This window comes from Melanerpes formicivorus, unplaced genomic scaffold (genome assembly GCF_026170545.1).
Source record: "Melanerpes formicivorus ecotype bairdi unplaced genomic scaffold, bMelFor1.0.p_v2 SCAF_10, whole genome shotgun sequence".
Classification (NCBI taxonomy): Eukaryota; Metazoa; Chordata; class Aves; order Piciformes; family Picidae; genus Melanerpes; species Melanerpes formicivorus.
In genome coordinates this window covers 13,061,387-13,084,013 of record NW_027142362.1, presented here as the reverse complement: position 1 = coordinate 13,084,013, position 22,627 = coordinate 13,061,387, and the positions used below count along the sequence as shown (strand labels likewise).

The 22,627-nt window shown below is 41.9% G+C and overlaps 1 protein-coding gene across 2 annotated transcripts in view; it reads right to left on the bottom strand.

The window, feature by feature from the left end:
• Nucleotides 1-886: 886 nt before the first annotated feature.
• Nucleotides 887-22,627, bottom strand: part of FBN1 (fibrillin 1) — a 156,842-nt gene continuing 135,101 nt past the window's right edge. For both annotated transcript variants that reach the window (XM_068143780.1, XM_068143781.1), the window contains exons 51-66: nucleotides 20,712-20,861; nucleotides 18,153-18,218; nucleotides 17,316-17,432; nucleotides 16,855-16,974; nucleotides 15,300-15,422; nucleotides 14,755-14,886; nucleotides 14,040-14,165; nucleotides 13,312-13,518; nucleotides 12,660-12,785; nucleotides 12,325-12,447; nucleotides 11,296-11,412; nucleotides 10,394-10,522; nucleotides 9,439-9,558; nucleotides 6,038-6,269; nucleotides 4,843-5,017; nucleotides 887-2,163 (exon numbers count right to left, since the gene is read on the bottom strand). In XM_068143780.1, the coding sequence (XP_067999881.1) occupies nucleotides 1,774-2,163; nucleotides 4,843-5,017; nucleotides 6,038-6,269; nucleotides 9,439-9,558; nucleotides 10,394-10,522; nucleotides 11,296-11,412; nucleotides 12,325-12,447; nucleotides 12,660-12,785; nucleotides 13,312-13,518; nucleotides 14,040-14,165; nucleotides 14,755-14,886; nucleotides 15,300-15,422; nucleotides 16,855-16,974; nucleotides 17,316-17,432; nucleotides 18,153-18,218; nucleotides 20,712-20,861 (2,453 nt within the window). In that variant the 3' untranslated portion in view covers nucleotides 887-1,773. The remainder of the gene's footprint in view (nucleotides 2,164-4,842; nucleotides 5,018-6,037; nucleotides 6,270-9,438; nucleotides 9,559-10,393; nucleotides 10,523-11,295; nucleotides 11,413-12,324; nucleotides 12,448-12,659; nucleotides 12,786-13,311; nucleotides 13,519-14,039; nucleotides 14,166-14,754; nucleotides 14,887-15,299; nucleotides 15,423-16,854; nucleotides 16,975-17,315; nucleotides 17,433-18,152; nucleotides 18,219-20,711; nucleotides 20,862-22,627) is intronic.

Below are 22,627 nucleotides of genomic sequence, written 5' to 3'. Positions count from 1 at the left end.
AAAAATACACTGTTCAACATTTTGGCATACTAATAAATAAAATCCAGACATGGTCTATTAAAAATATCAAAAGTGGCCCTGTGCACAAGGGCTTTTTTATATATTTGTTATGCAGAAAAAAAATCAAAGAGAGCTGAGATCTAATTACAGAAAATAATACAACTTGGGGTGAATTATTACAGTACATTTCCCTTCCAAAGCTTTTAGAGCTCAATGGATCTTCCTTCTTCTATCAACTGCAGGGTTGTCCAATCAGCAGTTCCAGTGATGTCACTTGCTTCATTTCTTCTTCCAGATTTGATAGCAGCACATCTCAGGACAGTATTCTGCTGCTGCTGCTGCTGCAAGACACACTCAGCACTCGTGGATACAGCAACAATTGTGCCATCAAATAATTCATTTGATATTAAACACCAGCTACAACTTGTGATGGCTTTTGGTATTCGATTATCCTTTTGTTTTCAGCCTTAGATTATTGGACAATAGCTGTTGAAGCAGGGATAAAATAATGGAATATCATAAATGGTAGCAAACGAGACTTTTCAACCAATTAAATGTGTTTTCTGTGTAAGGATTTTACATTCACTTATGCATGATTTGGCTATCAAAGTTACTTATCAACAGGATTATTCAGGTCAAGCCACTAGAAATGCCCTAACTTTCTGGTGCCACACAGCAATTTGACCAAGGTCCACTGCTTTTTAGGTTTGTGAAGGTTTCTGTTATTCCTTCTGTTCTTTCTTTGCATGAAGAATGATCAAACGGCAGCAGCACAGCTAGAAATGGCCTGTGCACGCAGGCAGATGCACAACCAACCCTAGTGACAGTGCCTGCAACGTATGGATGCAGTTTACCACACTCTGAGCAAGAACACGAGGCCACAGAATAAACTAAAAAAAACAACTGTTTTATTGTGACATTTATGACATTGAACCCTTGTTGATATGAATGACTATGGGTACTCCTGACACGTTACATCACGTCATGGTGTAGGATGGCACTGACTGTCATCTGACTTTTGAGAATGTTTAATGGTCCCTACTGACCTCAGTGCATTTGGCAAGTCACAGAAACTTTATCATCAGGTTTGTGTATACAGTTAACAAGTAGTTGGTCTTATAAGCACCATTACAAACCCTCACATTAAGGGTATTATTAATCTAGTTTACAAATGCTTCATTGATAAAAATAGCATGATTACAGTATACACACACTTAATTTACATGTAATGTATTATAGGCATAACTGAGATAAACTACTGAGCTAACTTTGGTTGATTGAAGTATTTAGACTGAATAATGGCAATTTTGGCTTCTAAGTTGTGTAAATATTACAGTGCATTTATAAATCTAGGTTGAAAATTCACTAGCACCAAACGGATATCATAAATGGCTGACCTAGTAAGTTGTAGTTGGAGAAGCAAAGTTTAAGAATTACAAAAATAGAGCTGTCCATCAGTTGAAAACACGTTCTTGTACCTCCGCTGAAGCGACGGCGTGTCTCGGCATCAGCGGCCACCTTCCCATAATCAAAGTCCCAGTTTTCAAGATTCAACATACCAAGGTAGCTCAGCTACACTGAAAAGCCTGAGGAAGTGGTTGGTTTGAGCTAGGGTATTCATCCTGTACCTTGTTTATGTAATAATATAATAGTGCTGTTCATACAAATGTACTCATGTGAGACTGTACCTATGATATGGAGAATCTGATCGGGAGGAGTATTCAGTCCTACCTATCTATCTTTGGTTTCATTATTTGGTCTTTGGTGGATGAATTAATGAAGCAATATCTGAATTTTCATTTTCAGGTTATCTCCCAGCTCACCACTGAGGTAGTCTTTGTCATGTTTTTCTTCAAGCTGGTTAAGTTCTTTCTTTTTATAGAGTGGAATACTACTGATTTGTAATGAATAGTTTCCGGGCACTGGCTTCTTCTTTGTGAAATGAAGGTAACTTATTCCGTCCTTCTTATTGATTCGGAAGAAACCGTCCTCGTTTCCAGAGTCAATTAAATATCGGTTGTGGTTTGTCAGTGTTGTGAGGGCAGGAAGCAGTTCCAGGATGCGATCTTTGTTACTGAGATCCGAGATGTTGATGGAGAAGACTGCTGCTTTCTCAATATCCCAGCTGGCAAGACTGATTGGCGGCTCCAGCTCTTGCTGATCCTGCACAAGAACAAACAGTGTCAGATGGCTTTGTCAGGGAGTGTTTCACACCTGCTGTGCGTATGAACTTCTTACCCACCTCATTCAGTATTCATTACATTTCTAAAAGCAGGTTCTGTAATATCATCAGTCAAATCCACTATTACAGGCTTAGGACTTGTCAGGATAAAGTATGGCCTTTGTTACTGTCCCTCTGTGGGTAACAGGAGCCTGAGACACACAAGCATCTATGTGTACATCCTGCTGCCTGAAAAAGCCTCTCCATGCCTGGAGTCTGCAACAGGTCTACAAAACAGCAGCAAAGGCATACTCCTCCTCTCTGTCAGAGGAACCACAAATGAATGAATCACAGAACTGCCTAAACTGGAAAAGATCTTTAAGACCATCAAGTCCAATCATTAGGCTAACACTGACAAGTCCTTGACTAAACCATGTCCCTGAGCACTACATCTTCATGACTCTTAAACATCTCCAGGGATAAGAACTCTACCACCTCCCTGGGTAAGCCACTCCAATGCCTAATAACCCTTCCAGTGAAGAAGTTCTTCCTAATATCCAGCCTAAAATTCCCTTGGCGCAATTTGAGACCATTTCCTCTTATTAAAGAACAACAATATGCAGAAGAGAGCAAGGTCCGTGGGGGTGGCACATCCTTCAAGTGGGAGTTTTCTGCTGTGTGAGATTCACTTTTTTTAGGTGTGGAGCTAGTGATGTCTGTGGGTGCAGTGGGGTGCTGGAAAAGCAGCATCACCCCTCACCTCTGAGTGATGATTACTGAGCTCCCAGCTGAGTTCCTTTTGCAATATGATGCAGTGGCAGGATGATAACATTCCATACAGCACATCAGTTCTAGCATTGTCATTTGGAAAGCAAGGGAAGCTCTGTGTCACCTCTGAGACAAATCCAGCACTTGTCACAGAGAGTACTGAAACACACTGAGAAAATGTGGTTTACGACCCCACTCTGTCCAAAATCCAATGTCCACACCCTTCTGGGCAAAAGCAGTCTCCTGTCTTCACATATCAGCAGAGCAGAATGCTCTGAGCACCCAACAGGAACTGCTAACGGGCTCCTGAATCCCCTGTGTTTGTGCATGGAATAGCAACCTCCACAGAATGTCCATATGAACAGGATAGTGGTGATATTTAGCTCAGGGCAGTGATGGTGTGGCAATGTTCTGCTAGAGTTCGGTGTCAATGGGTTATATTTTGAATGCAACATACACATTTGTGCACCCAGACATGTACCAGCAGCTGAACAACAAACCCTGCACAGCCTAGAGCCCTGCTGCTGCTCTGGTCAGGGCAGATCCCTTCACCTGTAACAGCACTCTCACCATGGACTGGAAGAACAAGTGAGAAGCCAAATGACTGTGGACTTGGTGACACTTCTCTTGCAAGCCATTTAGGGTTTGCTGAAGTCCATGTATAACTAATACAAACAATAAGGTTTAAATCCAGTGACTTGTGCTGAAATTGGACTGGATAAGCAGTCAGGGCAATTCTGACTTGAAATAAGCCAGTGTGGGACTCCCCAGGTAACGCCAGGAGTTTGCATTTTGTCTGAGGAGGACTACATTATACATTACAAGAGAATGCTTCTACCACAACTTCTGCACTCATACTGGGAGATTTGGTGCTGGAAGCCCAGCTGAAGAACAAACAGAATTACAGAATTATCAGAATTAACCAGTTTGGAAAAGAGCTTTGAGATCAAGTCCAACCTATCACCCAACACCATCTAATCAACTAAACCATGGCACTAAGTGCCTTATCCAGTCTCTTTTTAAACACCTCTAGTGATGGCAACTCCACCACCTCCCTGGGCATTTACAACCACCTACATCCCATTGTGCTCAATTCAGAACCAACCCCAGCAAAAGTTTGGTGAAGCTGGTTTAATGCTTTTTGAGAAAGTCCTGAAACCATGTATTAATGTTTGGTTAATAAAAAACCCCTAATGACAACAGCTAGGAAGAAATGGAGTTGTGTGAGCACTGCAGCAGATGATAAGCGTTTCACTGACACCATTACCCCACTAGGAGCAAATGGAAACCTGCCTCTGTCACCAGTGATTTCCTAGCAATGACAAATGAAGCTCTGCCTCCTGTTCTGTTGCTTGGGCCAGCAGAGAACACTGGCAGCCTTGGCCCCAGGACAGCAACCTAGGTGTCTGACTGCAAGGGTCTGGACTTGTTGCAGGTGAGGTGTTTGTGTCCAGAGCTGTGTTTGCTTTGGAGAGGGCTCCAGCCACAGACACACAATACAATGCTGCTTGGCAGGGCCCTCATTTACTCTGACCAACACAGAATCATAGAAATGTTTTGGGCTGGGTTTTGGTCCATATTCTGCCTTTCTGGCCATATGCTTACACAATGGTTTTACACACCCATTGTCCTCTGACATCAAGAGCCTGCTTTGCTGACAAGTGGACTGCTCTCCAGACAGCTGGATGGACTTTATTTTAGTGTTTGATGGAACATAGATATGATGTATGCAGGGACTTCAGAGGATGACCTTTACTTAATGGCAGAAAGCCCCTAAGACCAAACCCAGCTCTTTGGTCTATTTTATTTGGAGTGTACATTTTTCCTGTGGGAGTGTCTCTTGGCATACCTTCTTCTGAGACTGGTTTTCACAAGACAACCACAAACCCTTTCCCCCCAAAAGGGTCAGTTACCTCTGCTTCATTTGCAGTTTCATTAGTGCTTCTGCGTTTCCTTCCTCTCTTGGGATAGCCATTGATTTTACATTCATAACAAGCTTCTGGGGAGAGGGAGTTGTCATCTACTTCCCCACTGAGTGAAAGCTCTTGTCCTTGACCTTTGCCTAGCCCCACTCCAGAAACACAGTGTCTGAGGAAGGAAGAAATTAAAAATTAATTCCAGTGAGACACAGATCTTATCAAAAGCTGAATCTGGGGGACTGTGGATACAAATAATAAAGCAATTGTGTTGCATTCATTTCCTAGGAAAGATTTCTGCCGAGGTCAATGGGCAAAATTCTCACTGAATCACAATGCAGCTACCTCTGAGTTCAAGAACGTGGCTCCTCAAGGCTTTGCCCATGAGAGACCTGCCAATATTTAACAGTTTTAAAAACACAGACTTAAGCCATGAGAATTTGTTAGTATTTCTGTGATCCAGCCTGGAACACGTTAAAAGACACCAATTTTCAGAAACTGCTGCAAAGTGAGGCCTTTCATTAATGTAGCTCAAAGCTTTTAGTCACTTTTAAAACTTAAGCCACAATCTTTCTGCTTTCCATGTGAGTCACTTGGTTCTTCTTGATGAACAGCCCTAACATTCCCACTGGGGCAAAGGAAAATACATTTTCTTGATATAGCATATATCTACCAAGAAAACATCAATAATTCATTTAGAACACAGAAGAATGTGGGACACAGAAGGACATTAGAGTACACAGAATTGTTATTAAAACTAGTGGCTGAAGCCACTTATCTTTAGAGCCGGTGGAGGGTTTATTATTATGTTACTTTTTTTAAAGGAGACAAATGATACACCACAAACCACAGTGAAGGTGTGAGCTCCCAAGCGGCAAGCTCAGAGAACATGCCAAGCTGCTGGGGTGTGCAGGAGAGAGGTGAAAGCAGTAGCTTAGAAGAGGTGATTGAACCTGGTAGTCCTGACTAAATTTCATTAAGCATTAAAACCACATTTCTACCCCCTCCTTGGTTACTTTTCTCCTCTCTCTTCTCCAAAATCAGTGGGTACATCCAGCCCCTGAGCACCTCCACAGCCCTGCCCCTCTCTTTCATTGGAGACAATCCTCTTGGTTATACTGTTCCACACTACAGAGAAAGAAGCAGATTAGGTCCTCTTTAGGTCTGTTGGTTTAAAACGAGAATCCCTTACCCTTGTCCTATTCTGAAGTAACCAGGCGGACAGCCGCAGACATAGCCACCTTCAGTATTTGAACAGCCATAACTGCATGGGGCTTGTGCAGAACCACATTCATTGATATCTTGGCAACCTCCAGTAAACTGCTCATACTGGAACCCAGTAGGGCACATACATTTATAGCTTCCCAACGTATTGTGACATGACGCTCCTCCACAAATGTGCGCGCTGAGGCATTCATTTTCATCTGCAAGAGAAGCAGGACATACCACATTAACTTTTACTCTCAGGTGTAAACCAACCTAGCCCTTCAGAAAGGTCCTGTCTGTTGCAAAGCATGTTGCCACATCAGAGGGACAAAAAAGGAAAGCAGGGTCTGGTCTCATCCTTGGCAAGGGCAGCAGTTGCTAGGAAATTACTACAGTCATACAACTGAGTAACATTTGGGCTGCTCTACAGAAGATTTTACATGCCACATCAGCTCATGCTCGGGAAAGCAGAGAAGCAGAGGAGGCAATTTTTTTTGTTGTTGTTGTTTTGTTCCAGAAACAAGAGTAAAACTTTGCAGAGCCAACAAACTGGGCCAGTAATCCCACATTCATAATGCTATTCAACATTAAAGAAAAAAGAGTGAGAAGTCAAGCTCTGACACCTTTCCAGACACTGAAAATCCCTCCCTACACATTCACCTTTAAATATGAGGGACAGGTGAGGCACAAGAAAAAAGCAGTAAAGTAAAAATAAAAGCAACTGTAGATACAAAAGATTGCCACATTCGGTACCAGCTCTCTTCCCAAGGGTGGCACTGTAGTGTGAACTGGGGTTCAGGGTCAGCTCAGGCTTCTTTACTGCAAATTATTTTTTATTGTGTGGGTTTTTTTATGTTGCTAATATGCATTTTTCTGGTCTGATGTGGCAAATTGCTTTGAAGCACTCCAAAGGCTATTGTTCCACATTTTCTGTGATAAAGCAGCTACATGTGTACGTTGCGTGTGTGTGCACACGTTTAAGAAAAGCCATCTGGACACTGTATGGATGAAATGTAAAGCACAGAGTAGCATCTCTGACCCAAGCATCCAGGTTACAGGAGAATAAGTATTGATGCAGATCATTATTGTCTTTTTCCAAACAATGTGGCTGTTTGTTCCTTGTTTAGAAGCAATGCCTTTGCTTCTGGCAGCCTGATTTACAGCATGGTGCACTATGGAATTGCCAGGGCAGGGGGATGCAGTCACACACAATACAAGACATGGGAGGAACCAAAGCATTCTTCAGTGATTATCTAAACATGTGTTGCAGCAACATCAAAAGCCTCTGAACACTTCATTAAATAAGCTAAAAAAGACACAAACTGTTTGCAGAGTTGGGATTGCCAAGGCATATAAGAAACTGTCACGGAAAAACCTATTACGCTGATTCTTCCCCTGTGGTACGCCCAGGAGATCTAGATCAGTATCTTAAGTATATACAGTTACAGACATTACAATGTGAACATGTGGAGACCACAAGGTATTAAAGCCTAGGGATGAATTTTGTGTTACTGAAGCCTGTAAGAGTTTTCCCATTAACTTAGAGCAATATTTCAATATTTGTCACACCTAACACGGCAATATGTCAACATCATGAACGCACATTTGGGACACAGAAAGTCACTACACCAGAAGGAGATATGCTCCCTTTGCCTCACTTCATAGCAGCAAGAGTGTGGACACTAGTGAGGTTAGTTTCCATTTTTTCAGTGATTGTTGCAAGAAAAAAAAATAGAAAGAGAAGTGAAAAATGTTAAGGCAGCCTCATCCTCTGTGTGAGCTGTGCTATCAGGCACCAGCCTTGCTCTCCTGTGCTCTGCAACACACAGCTCTGCCATGCTCAGCTCCAGCAGGAAGGAGAGATGCCATGAGAATGGAGGAAAACAAGCTTTCTTCCCTGCAGTTTCGGGGCTCTGCCTGAACTGCCTCAAGTTCAAGAGGGTGGAACCGCTAGCTGAGTCTTCCCCTAGTTGTGGTTCTCAGTGGAAATTTCCCTGGTGAAGTTTCTGGTGATCAGTAACTGTGGTGCCAAGACTGAAGCCTTTCTTTCAGTGGGCGAAATACCAGTGCTTGTGGATGTGAAACTGTATTCCCTGTGTCAAATCTAAGCAGTAGCCAATGGGCTAAGCACTAACCACTGCTAGTGTAACTAATATCCCAAAACACCACATCTGTGCTCCCTCCTTGTTCTCTTGTATGTTACAGGCATGGAGTACTGGAGTGTAAGCAAACAAACATCACAGCAAGGACTGCATAAAATACCAGGAGGTTTGGTAAGCATAATTAAAAGCAGAGACCTCCCTAGAGCACCACAGTGATAACAAGCAAAGACATTTTTATGTTCTGAAAGCAAAGAAAGCCAAACAAAGAGTTATGAAGCACTCTGTTTTCAAAGAGGTCACCAAACACATCTCTGGGTATCCACACAGGACTAGTTTGTATGAAGCCCATTAAATAGGACTACAAATGCACATAACTGTCATGAAAGGAAAAATTATTCATGCTTCTCTTGTTTGAATATGCTACATGCTAAACTCATGAAACACTCAGAGACTTTTCCCCATGACTTCTGCAGAGGACTCAGTTCTGCCTGCCCAAGTCATATCCAGCATCAGTGCTCTGTAATGCAATTTCATCTACAAGGGCTCAGAGGCTTGGGATAGAACCAAAATTTATGTAGGGAAGAAATAAGCATTTTAATTACCAGTGTATTTACTTAAATAAAGAGCACTAGCATTTGTTATTTATAACAACAGAATTGTCCTGTAAGCACTTGTGATAAACTCTATCCCAAAGCATCTTCAGACACAGCAGCAGCTTTGCTCAAATATGACAAATACTTAATTCTGTACAGAGAAGAGGCTTAAAACAGTTGATTTGCTGTCAGTGTTGCAAGAATGATATAAGCACAGATCAAGTGTGATTCTAGTAGAATTTTAGATGCTTTAGGCTAGAAATTTAATTTTACAATGTAACAATCCAAACTTGTGGTTCCGAGTCCTCCAGGTTCAACCTAGCATCAGCTCTCAGAAAGGACCTGGTGTCTTAGCAGAGACTGCTGTATGCCCGAGTAAGACTTCCTCTGCTCAGACCACAAAATGAGTAACACAAGTTACATGAGTAACACAAGTTCCCTCAAAGTTAAAGACAACATCTATCACCCACAAGGATAATTTTGTGGTTAAACACTTGTTGAGTGAGGACATGGGCTACCAGGTGCTTCACATCCGCTCTGCCTTTCACAGGAGCACACATTTGTAATGAAACTGCTGAATTTACTAAACTATAATCAAGTAAATAACACACAACGAACTGCACCACTGTCCTTCACTTCTTGATGCTAGCCAAGGTAACATTTTAATGGATGAATTCTAAAAAGTGACTTGCCAACACACTGGTTCCATTGGTAATGCTGGAGATATCCTTGTGGGCAGCTACACCTGTATCCTCCAATTATATTTTGGCAGCCATGCTGACACCGGTGGTTTCCATCACATTCATCCACATCTAAAAAGGTGAGATACACTCTGAGTTTTGGGAGAAAGGCTCAGATTATACTATACTTGAAAAGCATGTTACAAATAATCATACATATTCGTACATCATATATAGAGAGATGCATTTCAGGATCTTCCAAAAGCCTGACCAGTGCTGGGAAACCACTTCAGGCCTTTCAGGATTGGATTTTTGGCTACACAGCAAGTAATTTAGGGGCAAAACCCCCTGAAAGCTCAAATTCAGACATGAATTTCAGAGTTCTTGTATTCTGCTATGGAACAGACAGCAGAAAGCCACTTGTATTTGGGATAGTATTTTCCTAAAGCTCACAGCTCCACAGCACAGTCCCTGGCTCTTATCCAAACTTCCAACCCAGGAATCCCCAAATAGTTCTTTTCAAAGCAAATAAAATTCTACCCCAGGAGAAGGCTCTACAGACCCAGAGGAATAAAGCCTACAGACCTTTAACTCTCTCTTTAGCAGGTCACCTTTGTGATGCAAGACTATCTGTTCCTAGCAAGCGTCTCAGAAATCCATGCAGGATTCAACAGAATTTCACTGAACCAAAAATGTTCAAACAAAACCATTCCAGACTAAAATGAAATCTCCTCAGAAAGTACCTGTGCATCTCCTTAGCATCCTGCAATGTATCTATTCAGGTCCAGGAGACAAACACTGCCTTGTTGCTAAATTTCTATACCTCACTCCCCTTCGCTCTGTACATGTTTACTCCATAGATTTTGGTGCTTACTTTATAGGTTCCTCCCCAGTTGACAGGATGGCTGAGAGAAGATGAAGGAAAGCAAGAGAAGGCCAGACTGAATGCACTGTATGCTCCACCCACCTTCGCAGCTCAGGCCGGTCTGATCAAGTGAGAAGCCACGCTGACACTCACAAACGAAACTCCCTGGAGTGTTCTGGCAAATGCCCTTCGCTCCACATAAATTAATTTCAGTAGCACATTCATTGTTATCTGGAGGAAACCAAAGGCTGAGTGTTACTTCTGTACTCCTTGTTGTGAAGTAATGCTAACAATGAAGAGTTTGTGACCTGAGGTAAACACCAGTAACACGGCTGTCCTAATGTGCTCTCCATTTTTCACTTGGCACTAAAAGGAGAGCTTACATTATCTCCTTTTTAATTTGAATACACTAATGATTGTTAAGGGAAGGGAAACACTCCTTTTCTTCACCAAGAATATGGAGTTTGATGTTTCAATCTTCAAGCACCCCCAAATTCACACCAATATCACAGGATCACCCAACTGCCACAAGCAGGACCCACTTAGCAGAGCAGAGTGAGTGTTTTGCAAGAAGTAATGCTGTTCCACAGCTGCAGTGGGTGTCTGTTTGAGGTACAGCTGCAGGACTGTCCAACTCATGCTGCTTTCTTCATAAAGCCTCGATGTGGTTGCTAATGCAAGTCGTGCAGTGAACCTCAAGAACAGAAATACAACTAGTTTTTTGCTCAACAGGTATCAAAGGGTAAGGCAAACATCACAAATTGGTGATTTTGCTGATTCTTGCAAATGCAAAATCCAAAGCTTTGGGTTATGAAAACAAGGGAAGGTAGGAGGGAGGGTCTCTCTGCACCTTCTGCTCTGGTGGGACTGGGATCAGAATGTGGCCTGTGTTTCCATTTGGGGTTTTGGGGGAAGTCGATTTCACCTTGTTGCTACAATGCTTCCAGAAAAAAAAAAGTCAGTAATAAATCCCAAACCTGTGTCTACATTCCCATGTCACTCACCAATGCAGGCTGTATGGTGCTGAGTGAATCCAGGAGGGCATTTACAAGTGAAACCCCCAATAGTGTTGACACAAAGGAACTGGCAGTTGTGCTGCTTTGTTGCACATTCATCAAGATCTAAAAATAAACCAAGAAACACCTTTCACTTACACTGCCTGTGGAGGATGACAACTCAGCTGCCAAGAACTAATGTATCAAATAAAGCCTTCTGAATCCATGTTTCACTTTCTATGCTGGGTTTCAGTTCCTCTCACATGAAGCTCCACTTGTAATGAATGGGACTTCAGAGATATATTAGTGTCCATGCTAAAAGTGCATTACAGACAGCACTCTCATCTGTCTGAATGATGCTGCTATAATAATAAATGTCTGCTCTTACAGAAGTCAATAAACAGGACATCCCCATCTTTGTGAGAAGCAGGGGCAGAGTGCAAAACAGTATTGTACTGAAGCATGCTCTTACTCCAAAAGGAGTATTGAAATGCTAATCACAAAGTACGCTGTCATTTCCCATGCCAAGTTTATCAATGCTGCTCTTACTTGTGTGCTCTCATTCAGATCTTTGCTACCAAGATAGATAAATAAATGAAATTATAATGAACATTTTGAAATCTCTCCTGCTGTCACTTTTTCAGCTGCAGAGCTGGCAGGTTAAAATTCTGCTGGTGCTGGACAATGTCCTCCAAACCACATTTATGTTTACATCTATTAAGATATGTTTGCTCCCGAGAAATACATCTTAAAGCAGCATACTTACCAAAATAAGACCAATTATGTATACTATTAGTCACAAAGTCTCTTAAGATCAGCTGTCATCTCCCTGCAAAAAACCCTGTGGATCTACTCTTCATGTAGATGATCAAAGAACTGAAACATCAGCTCAGTCTTGTGAAGACCACTTCCACTGTCTTTAGTGGAAATCCTCACATGAATCAAGGAGACAGATTTGCATCATTTAGATGTCCTTGATGTGGTATTTGCCTGTGAAACACAGAGTCTCTGCAGTAAATTCTTTTTCCTGATTTTTACCTTTGCAGCTTCTCCCATCTTCCTGCAGGATGTAGCCCTTTGGACATGAACACTGGAAGCTCCCCTCTGTGTTTTTGCAGATAAAATTGCAAGGCTTGGGGGACTCATTGCATTCATTCAAATCTAGAAGAAGCAAAACCAGATGCCTCAGTGCTGATAACCAAGACCTGTGATAATGTTTTTCAAAATACTCAGGAGGTCTCAGAAGGAGAACAACGTTCCCAAAGCATTCTGATGAATGACGTTTTCTTTACCCTTTTTCCAAAATCTTTGTACTTCCTTCTTCATCACTCAGTAATAAACTTTATGTACATACATCCTAATAATAAACTTACCTATGCAGAGAGTGCCAGTTAAATCTGTAGTATAGCCAATGTTGCAATGACAGCGGTAAGATCCCCTCTCATTGATGCATTCTCCATTACGGCAGACGTCATGAATAACCTTACACTCGTCAATATCTGCAATTAAATGAGGGTTGGTTCACAACGGAACAAGAACTGATTTTATAGAGCTTCAATAGATTCTTGTGACCTGGCATGAAAAAACCCCCACACATCATAAATGACATGCAGCAACGAAATATTGCACAGATTAAGGAGAAGTATTAAGTGGGAGTGAACAACTGGAGGTGATTATATATTAGCCTCCATAAATCAAACACAACTTTCATGTACATAAATAGGTCTTAATCCATACCTACAACACAGTCATAAGGGAGAGTGCAAACTGCTATTCAAATGCTTGTCAATCAACCAGAATACAAAATAAGTATCTGCCAAGGTGGGAAGGGTGCCTCATCATCCAGGGCCTTTGGCTGTGTTCCCTCCTTCCACAAACTCTCTCAGCATAAAAACTCTCAGAAAATTTCAACTGGTATACAAAATATTTAGTATCCCACTGTGTGCAAATATGCAAAAGGACAGTTTGTAATTTACTACTTAATTTAGCATTGTTTAAGAGAGGCTTTAACAGACAAACCAGTACCTGCTCCATTAGACATGTATCCTCGGCCATGAGGACAAAGTTTCTTGAAGGCCACAGTTCCTGGGAAGGGGCAGATCTCACAGTTTTGTCCCCAGCCCCGGCCACCATCACAACAGCATTCAGACTTGGTGACAGAGTTCCTGTTGCTTGATCCGATTTGACACATACTTTGTAAGACTTCAGTGAAGCAGTAGCCCTCCCTGTTGTCTGGAAGACAAATTATGCATCACAGAGAATCCTAATAGTGATGACCTCCAGAACATGGTCACGAGACCTTAGGAATTTAGTCAGAAATATAAAAGAAAGGGCACACTTCACCCTGGGACTGTGGAACAGAGAGTGAAAGACTATCGACAGTAAGGAAGAGACTATGATGCAGCAAAAGGTGGACGCTAAGTTATGCTACATCTATAAAAATAGATGTTTCTGTCTGAACCCAGAGAAGAATGACTGGCTTGAAATCAGGACCAAAGAAAAGGCTGAGCAATTCCCTGCTGACTGAAACCATCAAACAGTCATTAAGTTCACCCAATCAGACTGACTGAAGCAGGCATACGGTAAACATAAACAGAAGGAACTTGCAGGAGGGCACCTACTTACAAAGGCCCCTGACTGATGGCATGTAAATTCAAGGGCCTCTGCACTCACTACACATTGCTAAGTTTAATTTCAACCACAATTTCTGCTATCAAAGTGATAGCTCATTAGAGTGTCTATGTGTGACTTACCAAGGCACTCATTCTGGGCATCACTGACAGTGAATCCCTCATTGCATTCACATCTGTAACTTCCCACTGTGTTTAGACAACGGCCGTTCTCGCAGATCCCAGGTTTGGTCTGACATTCATTTTCATCTGTGTATTTCAAATGATGCAACAAAAATCAAGTCCATTGTTGGATTAATACAGCTTATAGATGCTTGTATGGAGTTCTTAAGCTGTACCTTCTGCCTGGTTAAACTTGCACATTGTTTTTAAAACAGGAATTCTCTTGCATGCAATTTTCAGTACTGTGTATTTTGTTACTACATTTTCTCTCGATGTATTCCACACTGTTTTTCCCCAAAATTTTCAGAGTTACAGCTGCGCTTCTGAATGCCATCTGAAGTTTAAAACCAATTCAGATCTACTCTCATCCATGCTAACACAGATAAATGAGCTTAGAGCAATGGGCCAAATCCTCCACTTCCTGAATCAGAGCACTCAGCAGCAGCAATACAAAGTGACTGTAAAGACACAGCCACGTCGTTTCTCTACTCACTGCCCATCTGTGTGCACACTTGAGCAGCAACAGTGTGTATGGCGCTGGTAGATCCATTACACAGGTAGCTGTGTAATTCTTTCCCTGAGCTCCTTTGTATTTCAATCAATCCAAAATATGCAGCTTTACTAAGGAACTTGGAGCTACTAGAGCCTAGAGCTTCAACACTTCAGTGTCACTTACCTATACAGCCTTCCCCATCCGGTCTGCGCTGATAACCTGGTCCACAGATACACATATAGGTGCCAATCAGGTTTTTGCACTCCATCTGTTTTGAGTCACAGTCATGAATTCCTTCTTCACACTCATTCTGATCTAAAACACAAGGTTTAGACTTCAGTACATAGAGATGATCCTAGAAATTCACAATAGCAAACTCTGACTTTGGAATAATTTCATTTGTAATCAAACTTCTATTGTGCTACACTAATCATAAGATATACTAGCCCAGAGGAAACCGATTTCTCTCGAATGCCCCTTTTCAGGGCGAGACAAAGCCGTATCATCTGATATGACCTCACTTTATGCAGATACATGTTTATGAGCAGGACAGGGCTGATACAATCAACTGCATAAGGGAAACCATAGAATTTCATCCCAAATGCTTTCTGACTCAGTTACTTCCTGGGACTAGAACTTTGGCTCAGTAGTGTAGTGAGTCAGACCTCTATGCCTGCATAACTTGAAATCATTCTCTCTTAACCATGAGAGCCTGGTAGGAGCTTTACCTCTGCACATTCTCTGGTCCTCCCGCAGAACATACCCCGAGGGGCACTTGCATTCGTAGGATCCATAAGTGTTCACACAGCGGAAAGCACAGAGCAGAGGGTTCTGAATGCACTCGTTGACATCTGGATTTGGAACAACAAAGACCACAGGGGAAATGAAACATGCTTTTGTAACACTCAGCAGGCTTGAGCGCACAGGTTTTAGGTATGGGCAATCTCACAGATCCCCATTTACCAAGGGCTAAATTTGAATAGCTGGGGACTCATGGCTCCACTCGTTATGGATGTGTGTACAGCAGCAGGCACCAGGCACGGCAGGATGTTTGCACAGCTACCTGAAGTTTCAGTATCGTCAACGGCAAGCAGCCAATGGAAATAATTTCCAGATCCATGCTGCTAAAACACTGTCTCAATTAAAACTGCATCTTTTCCACACCTAGGCTTAGTATTTATGGCTGGTTATTTTTAAACTCTAGATACATTAATAGAGCTTCTTTGCAAATTGAATTCCATAAACCCACCACCTTACTAGAAACAGTGCTTTGAAGTGCATTTGCTTACACTCTGGGATACTCAGACTAATTACTGCTACTTAATGATGTTTATGCATTCTGCTAACTCCTCCTCTGCCATTCAAGCTTCAACCCAAATGCCACAGGGAAGTGAGTGAAGCTCTAACTGTACATAACACTAATGCAAGCTGATGCAAGAGCAGAAGCATTCTCTCTTACAGGCGTGCAAACAGACTGCTGCAGATAATTTCAGAACAGCCATGTCAGGTCAAAAGAGAGTGTCAGGATGTCCTAGGCCATTCTCCTCTCTCTGCTTGTAACAGGACACAGCCTTTCAGTTTAAGGGCTTGCACAGCCAAAAGCCACAACTAAACTATCAAGCTTAATTTCTACTGGTGGATCTCCCAATGAATTTGCACAGTCTATTTTTGTGTCAGTTTATACTTGTGGCCTCAGTAATATTCTGCAGCAAAGACTCCCACAACCAAAGTAAGCACTACACATATTAAAATGATGGCTTTGGTTTGTCTTAACACATTCCCCCCATTTATGGTACCTTTAACACTTGTGGCTTTATAGATTTAAATCATAGATGCCTTCTACCACATCTTCCACATTGAAAAAGTCCAAATTAATTCATTTTTGGCATGTCCCTTCTATAACTCTGATCTTTCTTATTCCTCCCCTATTTATGCATTTTCTCATTTTTACTTTTGAAATAAGAGACTAAACCATGAAAAATATTCAACCTAGGGTAACGTGGCAATTGCCTAGTACTGCATTTATATGTTCTGGTTGATTCTCTCTTTCTTCCCTAGCAAATCTAAGCAGGCTATGTTCTATTTTCACCATCCACAGTGACTCTTCACTCAAGGACTGGGGCAACCATATCCCAGCATCCTCCTCAGACAAAGACACATTGTTCCAAATGTCTAGTTTTCGGTTGGTTGGTTGGTTTTTACACTGATTTGCTCTCCCCAGTCCATTCCAAAACCAGGAAACCGTTTCAGCACACAACAGTCCTTAACATGTGGGAGTCTCACCTTCACAGGTCATCATCGGTCCAGGCTCAAATCCCTCAACACAAGTGCATTCAAAGCCTCCCACCACATTCCTGCAAGTTCCATTTCCACACGGGTTTCCAACAGCACATTCATCTGTATCTGTAAGCAGTTAAACCAAGGCAAAAATACATGGTCATACACAACCAAAAAGGTATCAAATCTATATTGCTGATGTATAGCCCAAAAGATACAAAACCCAGAAAATCCAAGAATTCTCTTAAGTGACTGAATTAGAGTCATAGTCTCTCAGCATAATTTGGGATTGCTAGAGGTTATCCAGGTCAAACATTCAGTCAGAGCAGGAACAACTTGGAGCAGATTGCCCTGGCAGGTTTTAAGCACCCGTGGGAATGCAGAGTCCATGATGTTATAATAATGCAACCTCATTACCCCTTAATGCAGGAGATTCTATAAATGGAAGGTGAAACAGCTGTACTTACCCACACATTGAGCTCCTTCTAGGATGTAACCATACGGACATTCGCAGCGGAAAGACCCATCTGTGTTGATACACTGCCCAAATTTACAGTTATCTGGATCAAGGCACTCATCCACATCTTAATCAGAAAGACAAATAACACAGTAAGTGCAACTCATTTCACTTGCTTTTAGATTTTCCTCAAAGAACAAGTGTTGCTCTGACAAGAAATATTCCCCCAAGGTCACAAAAATAAATCTAATATTTGACTTTTCATATATTATGATGCGGGCACAGAATTTGTGCTGCAGGCCAGCTTCAGAATGCAGAAGAGAAACTGATTCTAAATGTCAGATAAAAACTCTCTCCAACTGGGGCTACAGGGAGAGGAGCAGATATGAAAAGCAGTAGTCATCCAGCGCTCCTGAAATGAAAACTTTTGCCAACAAAGCTGAAGTGCTGTTTGTCTTGGGAAAGAACAGAATGTACTGAAGGGATGTGGGAAACTGTGGTGTGCACTTCTGGAGGATTAAAACCATTTACTGTAAACAGGCTACATACACTGCATAAGAAAAGGCAGGTATGCTATGTGATCCATTCAACAGACCCCAGTCTGCTCAGCAGAATTTAAAAAGCCCAACATGCTATTCTGAAAGAAGTCTGATTTCTGATACACAAGCTATTCATGCATGAATTTTGAATCACTACAAATACATCAAAAAATGCAGAGAAGTTTCTACAATTCATGGCTTTTGGAAATAGCTGCAGAGGTGTTATTCTCAGCTGAAAAGGAGCATGTCTTATGGGTGGAAAATTGCATACTCCTGCAACAACAGCATCATGCAGTGCAAGCACCTACCCAGTCTTGCATCACCAGGTCCAACAAGGATGCCAATTCCAAATGGACAAATCTGCCTGAAAGCCTCTATAGAAAAAAAACAAAGATACAAGTCAGACCACATGTTAAATTCCATCTTTGTGATCAGCAATACTCATGGGTGACAGAAGTAACCACTGATAGCAATTTATACACAAGTTCAGCTCCAGAAATATAGTATGTGAATGTACAGACTTGTCATTTTATCTTACATTTATGTAAAAACTACATGCTGGCTTTACATTTCATCTGACACGTGTATGTGCAAGACCCTGTGAATAATTTGCATTATTTAACTTCAGGAACAAACTAACAGAGTTATTTCCATTTTAGAAGTATCAGTACTAGTTACTGTAGTTACTCTTTTCTATTGTAAATGAAAGACTTCCAACACTTTCTGAAGGCCCAATCTAATCTGTAATCACCAGGTAATAGTTCCTTAAAGCATGCCAACCTCTAGCTACAGAGTAAGTAACAGAGTAAAATTTCTGGTCTCAGTTTAGAGTAAAATCACCACTCAAGTTTCCAAATCCACAAAGTTTTCTGAGTGTTTTCTGATGACTAAAGATGATGTAAGTCATTTGAGAACAAGTCATTCTCTGCTTTTTGCAAAAAGCATGTACTTGTTTACCTGGGCAAATCACCTCATATATTCACAGAATCACAGAACTGTGAGGGCTGGAAGGGACCCCAAGGATCATCTAGTTCCAATCCCCCTGCCATGGGGAGGGACACCTTCCACTAGATCAGGCTTCCCAGAGCTACATCCAGCCTGGCCTTAAGAACTTGCAGGGATGGGGCTTCCACCACCTCCCTGCACAGCCCATTTGCAGCATTATTATAAATAAGAAGTCTTAAATTTCCACTCTAGTGGACCAGAAAGCAGTAAGCATGTGTGTAATCATAAAGGCTCTTCAGCTTTAGAAACTCCTCCAGCTTTGAGTCTGACACACACAAAAAATAAAAGTCCTGCAACTGAAACTGATCTTCCATCACTTCCCTTTAATCTGTATCACAAGCAGATGGACGGACTGAGGACTGTAACTCAAACCATTTAAAGACACTGCTGAGTATATTCTCTACTAACCATGCTCAGAACATCACAGAACCCTTGACAAGATTTTGCTTTGTTTTCTGCAAATTCAGTAGGTTGCAAAGAGGTTTCCAGTGCCAACAGTACAATACAGTCATAGACAACTGCTCCACTTTCTGCAGCTCATCTTGGCTGAGGTTGAACAAAACAGACCTAAATGCAGATGTACACCTGCACTAACAGCAGCAGTGTCTGGCACACTGATAGGCTTCAAGTAGGAAATGCAGCCCTGGGCAGCTTGACCGTACAATCAATACCTGTGTGCTGCTCAGGCCTTCAGGAGGCTGAGGTGGCACACATGCTTCAGCTGCATTCAGAGGGCAGTGGAGAACATGTGTGAAATAACAACTAAGTGTTTGGGTATTTTAAAAAAAGAAACAATTCCACTGTCCATGACATGCTGAGATATTAATTTCCCAGACTGATACCTTAAAGATTTTTCTTTTTTAAAGGATGAGAAAACTGGCCTTGATATCATCCTTTGGGGAAAGTTTGGCCTGCAAAAAACATGTGTGCTGACACTTCAAGGAAATGCTGCAATGTATACCAGGCCTTTCCCACTGACTTTGGTTCAAAGGCTCCTGGGCAATGTAATGAAACACGCTCAGCCTAGGAGGAACATTGCAGCTGGCACATTTGATTCACTTTTCATCCCTTGGCTTTTGTGAGAACTGTCTGCAAAGCATCTACATGACTTATTAACAAAATGAACTGTATCAGTGTATTGCTGAAACCACTAACGCTGTTAACCTCGTCTGTCAGCACGAATTAAAGTCCATTCAGTGACATGCAGCACAATAGCACAAAGGCCTGTTAACTTGCTTGGTGCCTGGTTACTCAGTCTTATAAAGGGTACTAACAAAGGAAAGTGTTTCTTTAGCAGCAGTCCAGGGAGGCTTTCCTTCACCAAGGCCTGTGTTTTGTCATTCCTTGCTATTTTTGCAAGTCATTCGTATCAACGAGATGGCAGATTTAGAGTTTTTTAAATACCAAAATGTAGTCACAAAATCTAAAAGGTGATTCCCAGGGTGATTTGGATTGCTTTGTTTTTTTAAAATTACATTTCATATTTATGGCATCCCTTCCTATACTTATTTACAATTCAATGAATTCCATTTGTGTCTTACAAGTATTTCCACTCAGAGCTTATCAAGGACCTGCTTACTACTTTCCACTTCCGGTATGTAATGCCTCCAAAGCAAAACATTCAGCACCTAATCACACTGACAAACCTACAAACAAACAAGGATTATGCCTCAGACTGGACTATGCAAGGAATATAGTTGTTTGGGACTGCAGTGGCATCTGCTTTACAGAGAGCAACGACAATGTTAGGTCTGAACACCTGTGGAAGATTATTTTTCCTAATTCCTTCTTGTAAGAATCCCGATCTTCTTTCAGTTCCAAGAGGCTATCGGGATAATAAGGCGACTTATTCAAGAACGCACCGTCTGCTTCCTCTGGGCAGAGCTCACAGGGATCTCCCCATCCCTGACCCTTTAAGGCACAGCAACACTCTTGTTTGGAGTGGTTTCGGGACTTCGGCACAGAACATTTTCCATCTTCGAATTTGGTAAAGCAGTAACTTACTCTCAGATCTGTGGAGAGAAAAAATTATTATGAGCTGTCAGGGTGGCTTTTGACACAATTTTCACTTAGAGATGTTAACTGCAAAATTATAGGGGACACCCCCAACAAACCGTTGAACTCTCACCTATCAAGAAGGACTGTTACTGTTTCCCACTGGGGAAGCCCTGAAGAGGAGGGGGAGCTCCCTACCCCAGTGACAGAAAGCTATGGGAGAGTGTCTCACTTCAGTCATGGAGAAGGATGGGGTTTTCTCTTGTCCAGCAGAGATGGAAGAGCTGTAGCTTTGCCCTCACTCTGCTTTGTAAAAACTGAATATTGTCTTAGTTCATTTATGTTTCATTCTTAGTAAGAATCACTCAATTCAAGAGATTTTAATCAACTTGCAATGATAATATTGTTCAGTGTTAAATGAGAGGCAATTTTCAATAACACTTTCCTTCCTCATTCTTCCCCAAAATACACACAAACAAAGAGAACTGGCCCAGAAGCACTGTATTTTACTCCCTTAGGCTGGGTAACCAGGAGCAGAGCTGAGATCACAGACCACATGCACCCAGCAGAGAGAGAGCTGGCAGCAACCTGCATTGGCAGGGGCACAGCAACAGGGCAATGATGGAAGCAGCTGCTCATTCAGCTTTCTGGCTGCGGCATCAATGCCGGGCAATGTCCAGATTTTACAGAAGTCCTGGGTAATGGGAAGCTTTAAACTAAACTTTGCTTGGCCTGAGACACACGGAAAAAATCAGAAGTCTTCTACAAGGGATGGAGGGAGGCCCACTTAAAGTTCATACACACAAGTGTGCATTTTCCTCTGACAATATGTGTGAAACCATGGCCTGTTTCCATAAAGAAAGGCTACCATTTTTATTCATTTCCTGGGGGAAGTGTCTATGTAATTTTTTTTTTTTCATTACCTCAAGGAAACAACATCCTCAGACTGTAGAAACCTCATTTATACAAGCTACTAAAGCACAGCTAAACCAGCCATTCTGCTTTCTTGAGGTTGACTGAAGTAACTGTGCCAAACTGCATGGTGGTTTGAAGACTTGGATGAAGGTTTATTGCAGGTTGGATTAATTTTTACCAAAACCACAGTTTCATTTAGCCCACTGTGAAGTGAAGAACACACTACAGTGTCAACAAGCATCACCATTCTGTGCCAAGCATAACTGCAGAGGTCCTTATAAAGGTTTTTCCTCATCAGTGGTTCCCACTGTGCACATTGCATACAGGACATTTAACAATGCATCTACTTCACATTGTCAAAGTCTTTAAAACAACTCCCTCCCTAATTTGATGTATGTATCTTTTATCCGCAGCATAAACTAACCTGTGGCTTTTCATTACTAGATGTTCAGCTTTCAGAATCTCATCTCTGGCTTAGTGCCCATGTTTTGAGGCTTTGAACAGTGTATGTGGTAATCTAGAAGCCAAGAAACGCTTCAGACTTCGCTAAGCAGATGGGGGCTTATTGTCCACACAACACTGCTTACAAAATTTTCCCATCGATCTTGTTTCCACCCACACATCTGTGGAGAAGAATAGCACGTAACAAGTGCTATGATGTATTTGGTAAGTGCTAAGAACAGCTTTAATCTTGGAAAAGCTGCTTTCAGCAGTGTACTGTAGCAGTCTCCTGCCTGTGCTCATGCTCCACCTGTGTCAGACATGTCACAGTCTGTACAGAGTCCAGGTAGCCTCAATATTTCTTCCAGGGGTGAAAGAAAGGGCTGCAGAGCAATGTAATTTCCTCACTTAACCTGGTGCATTTAAC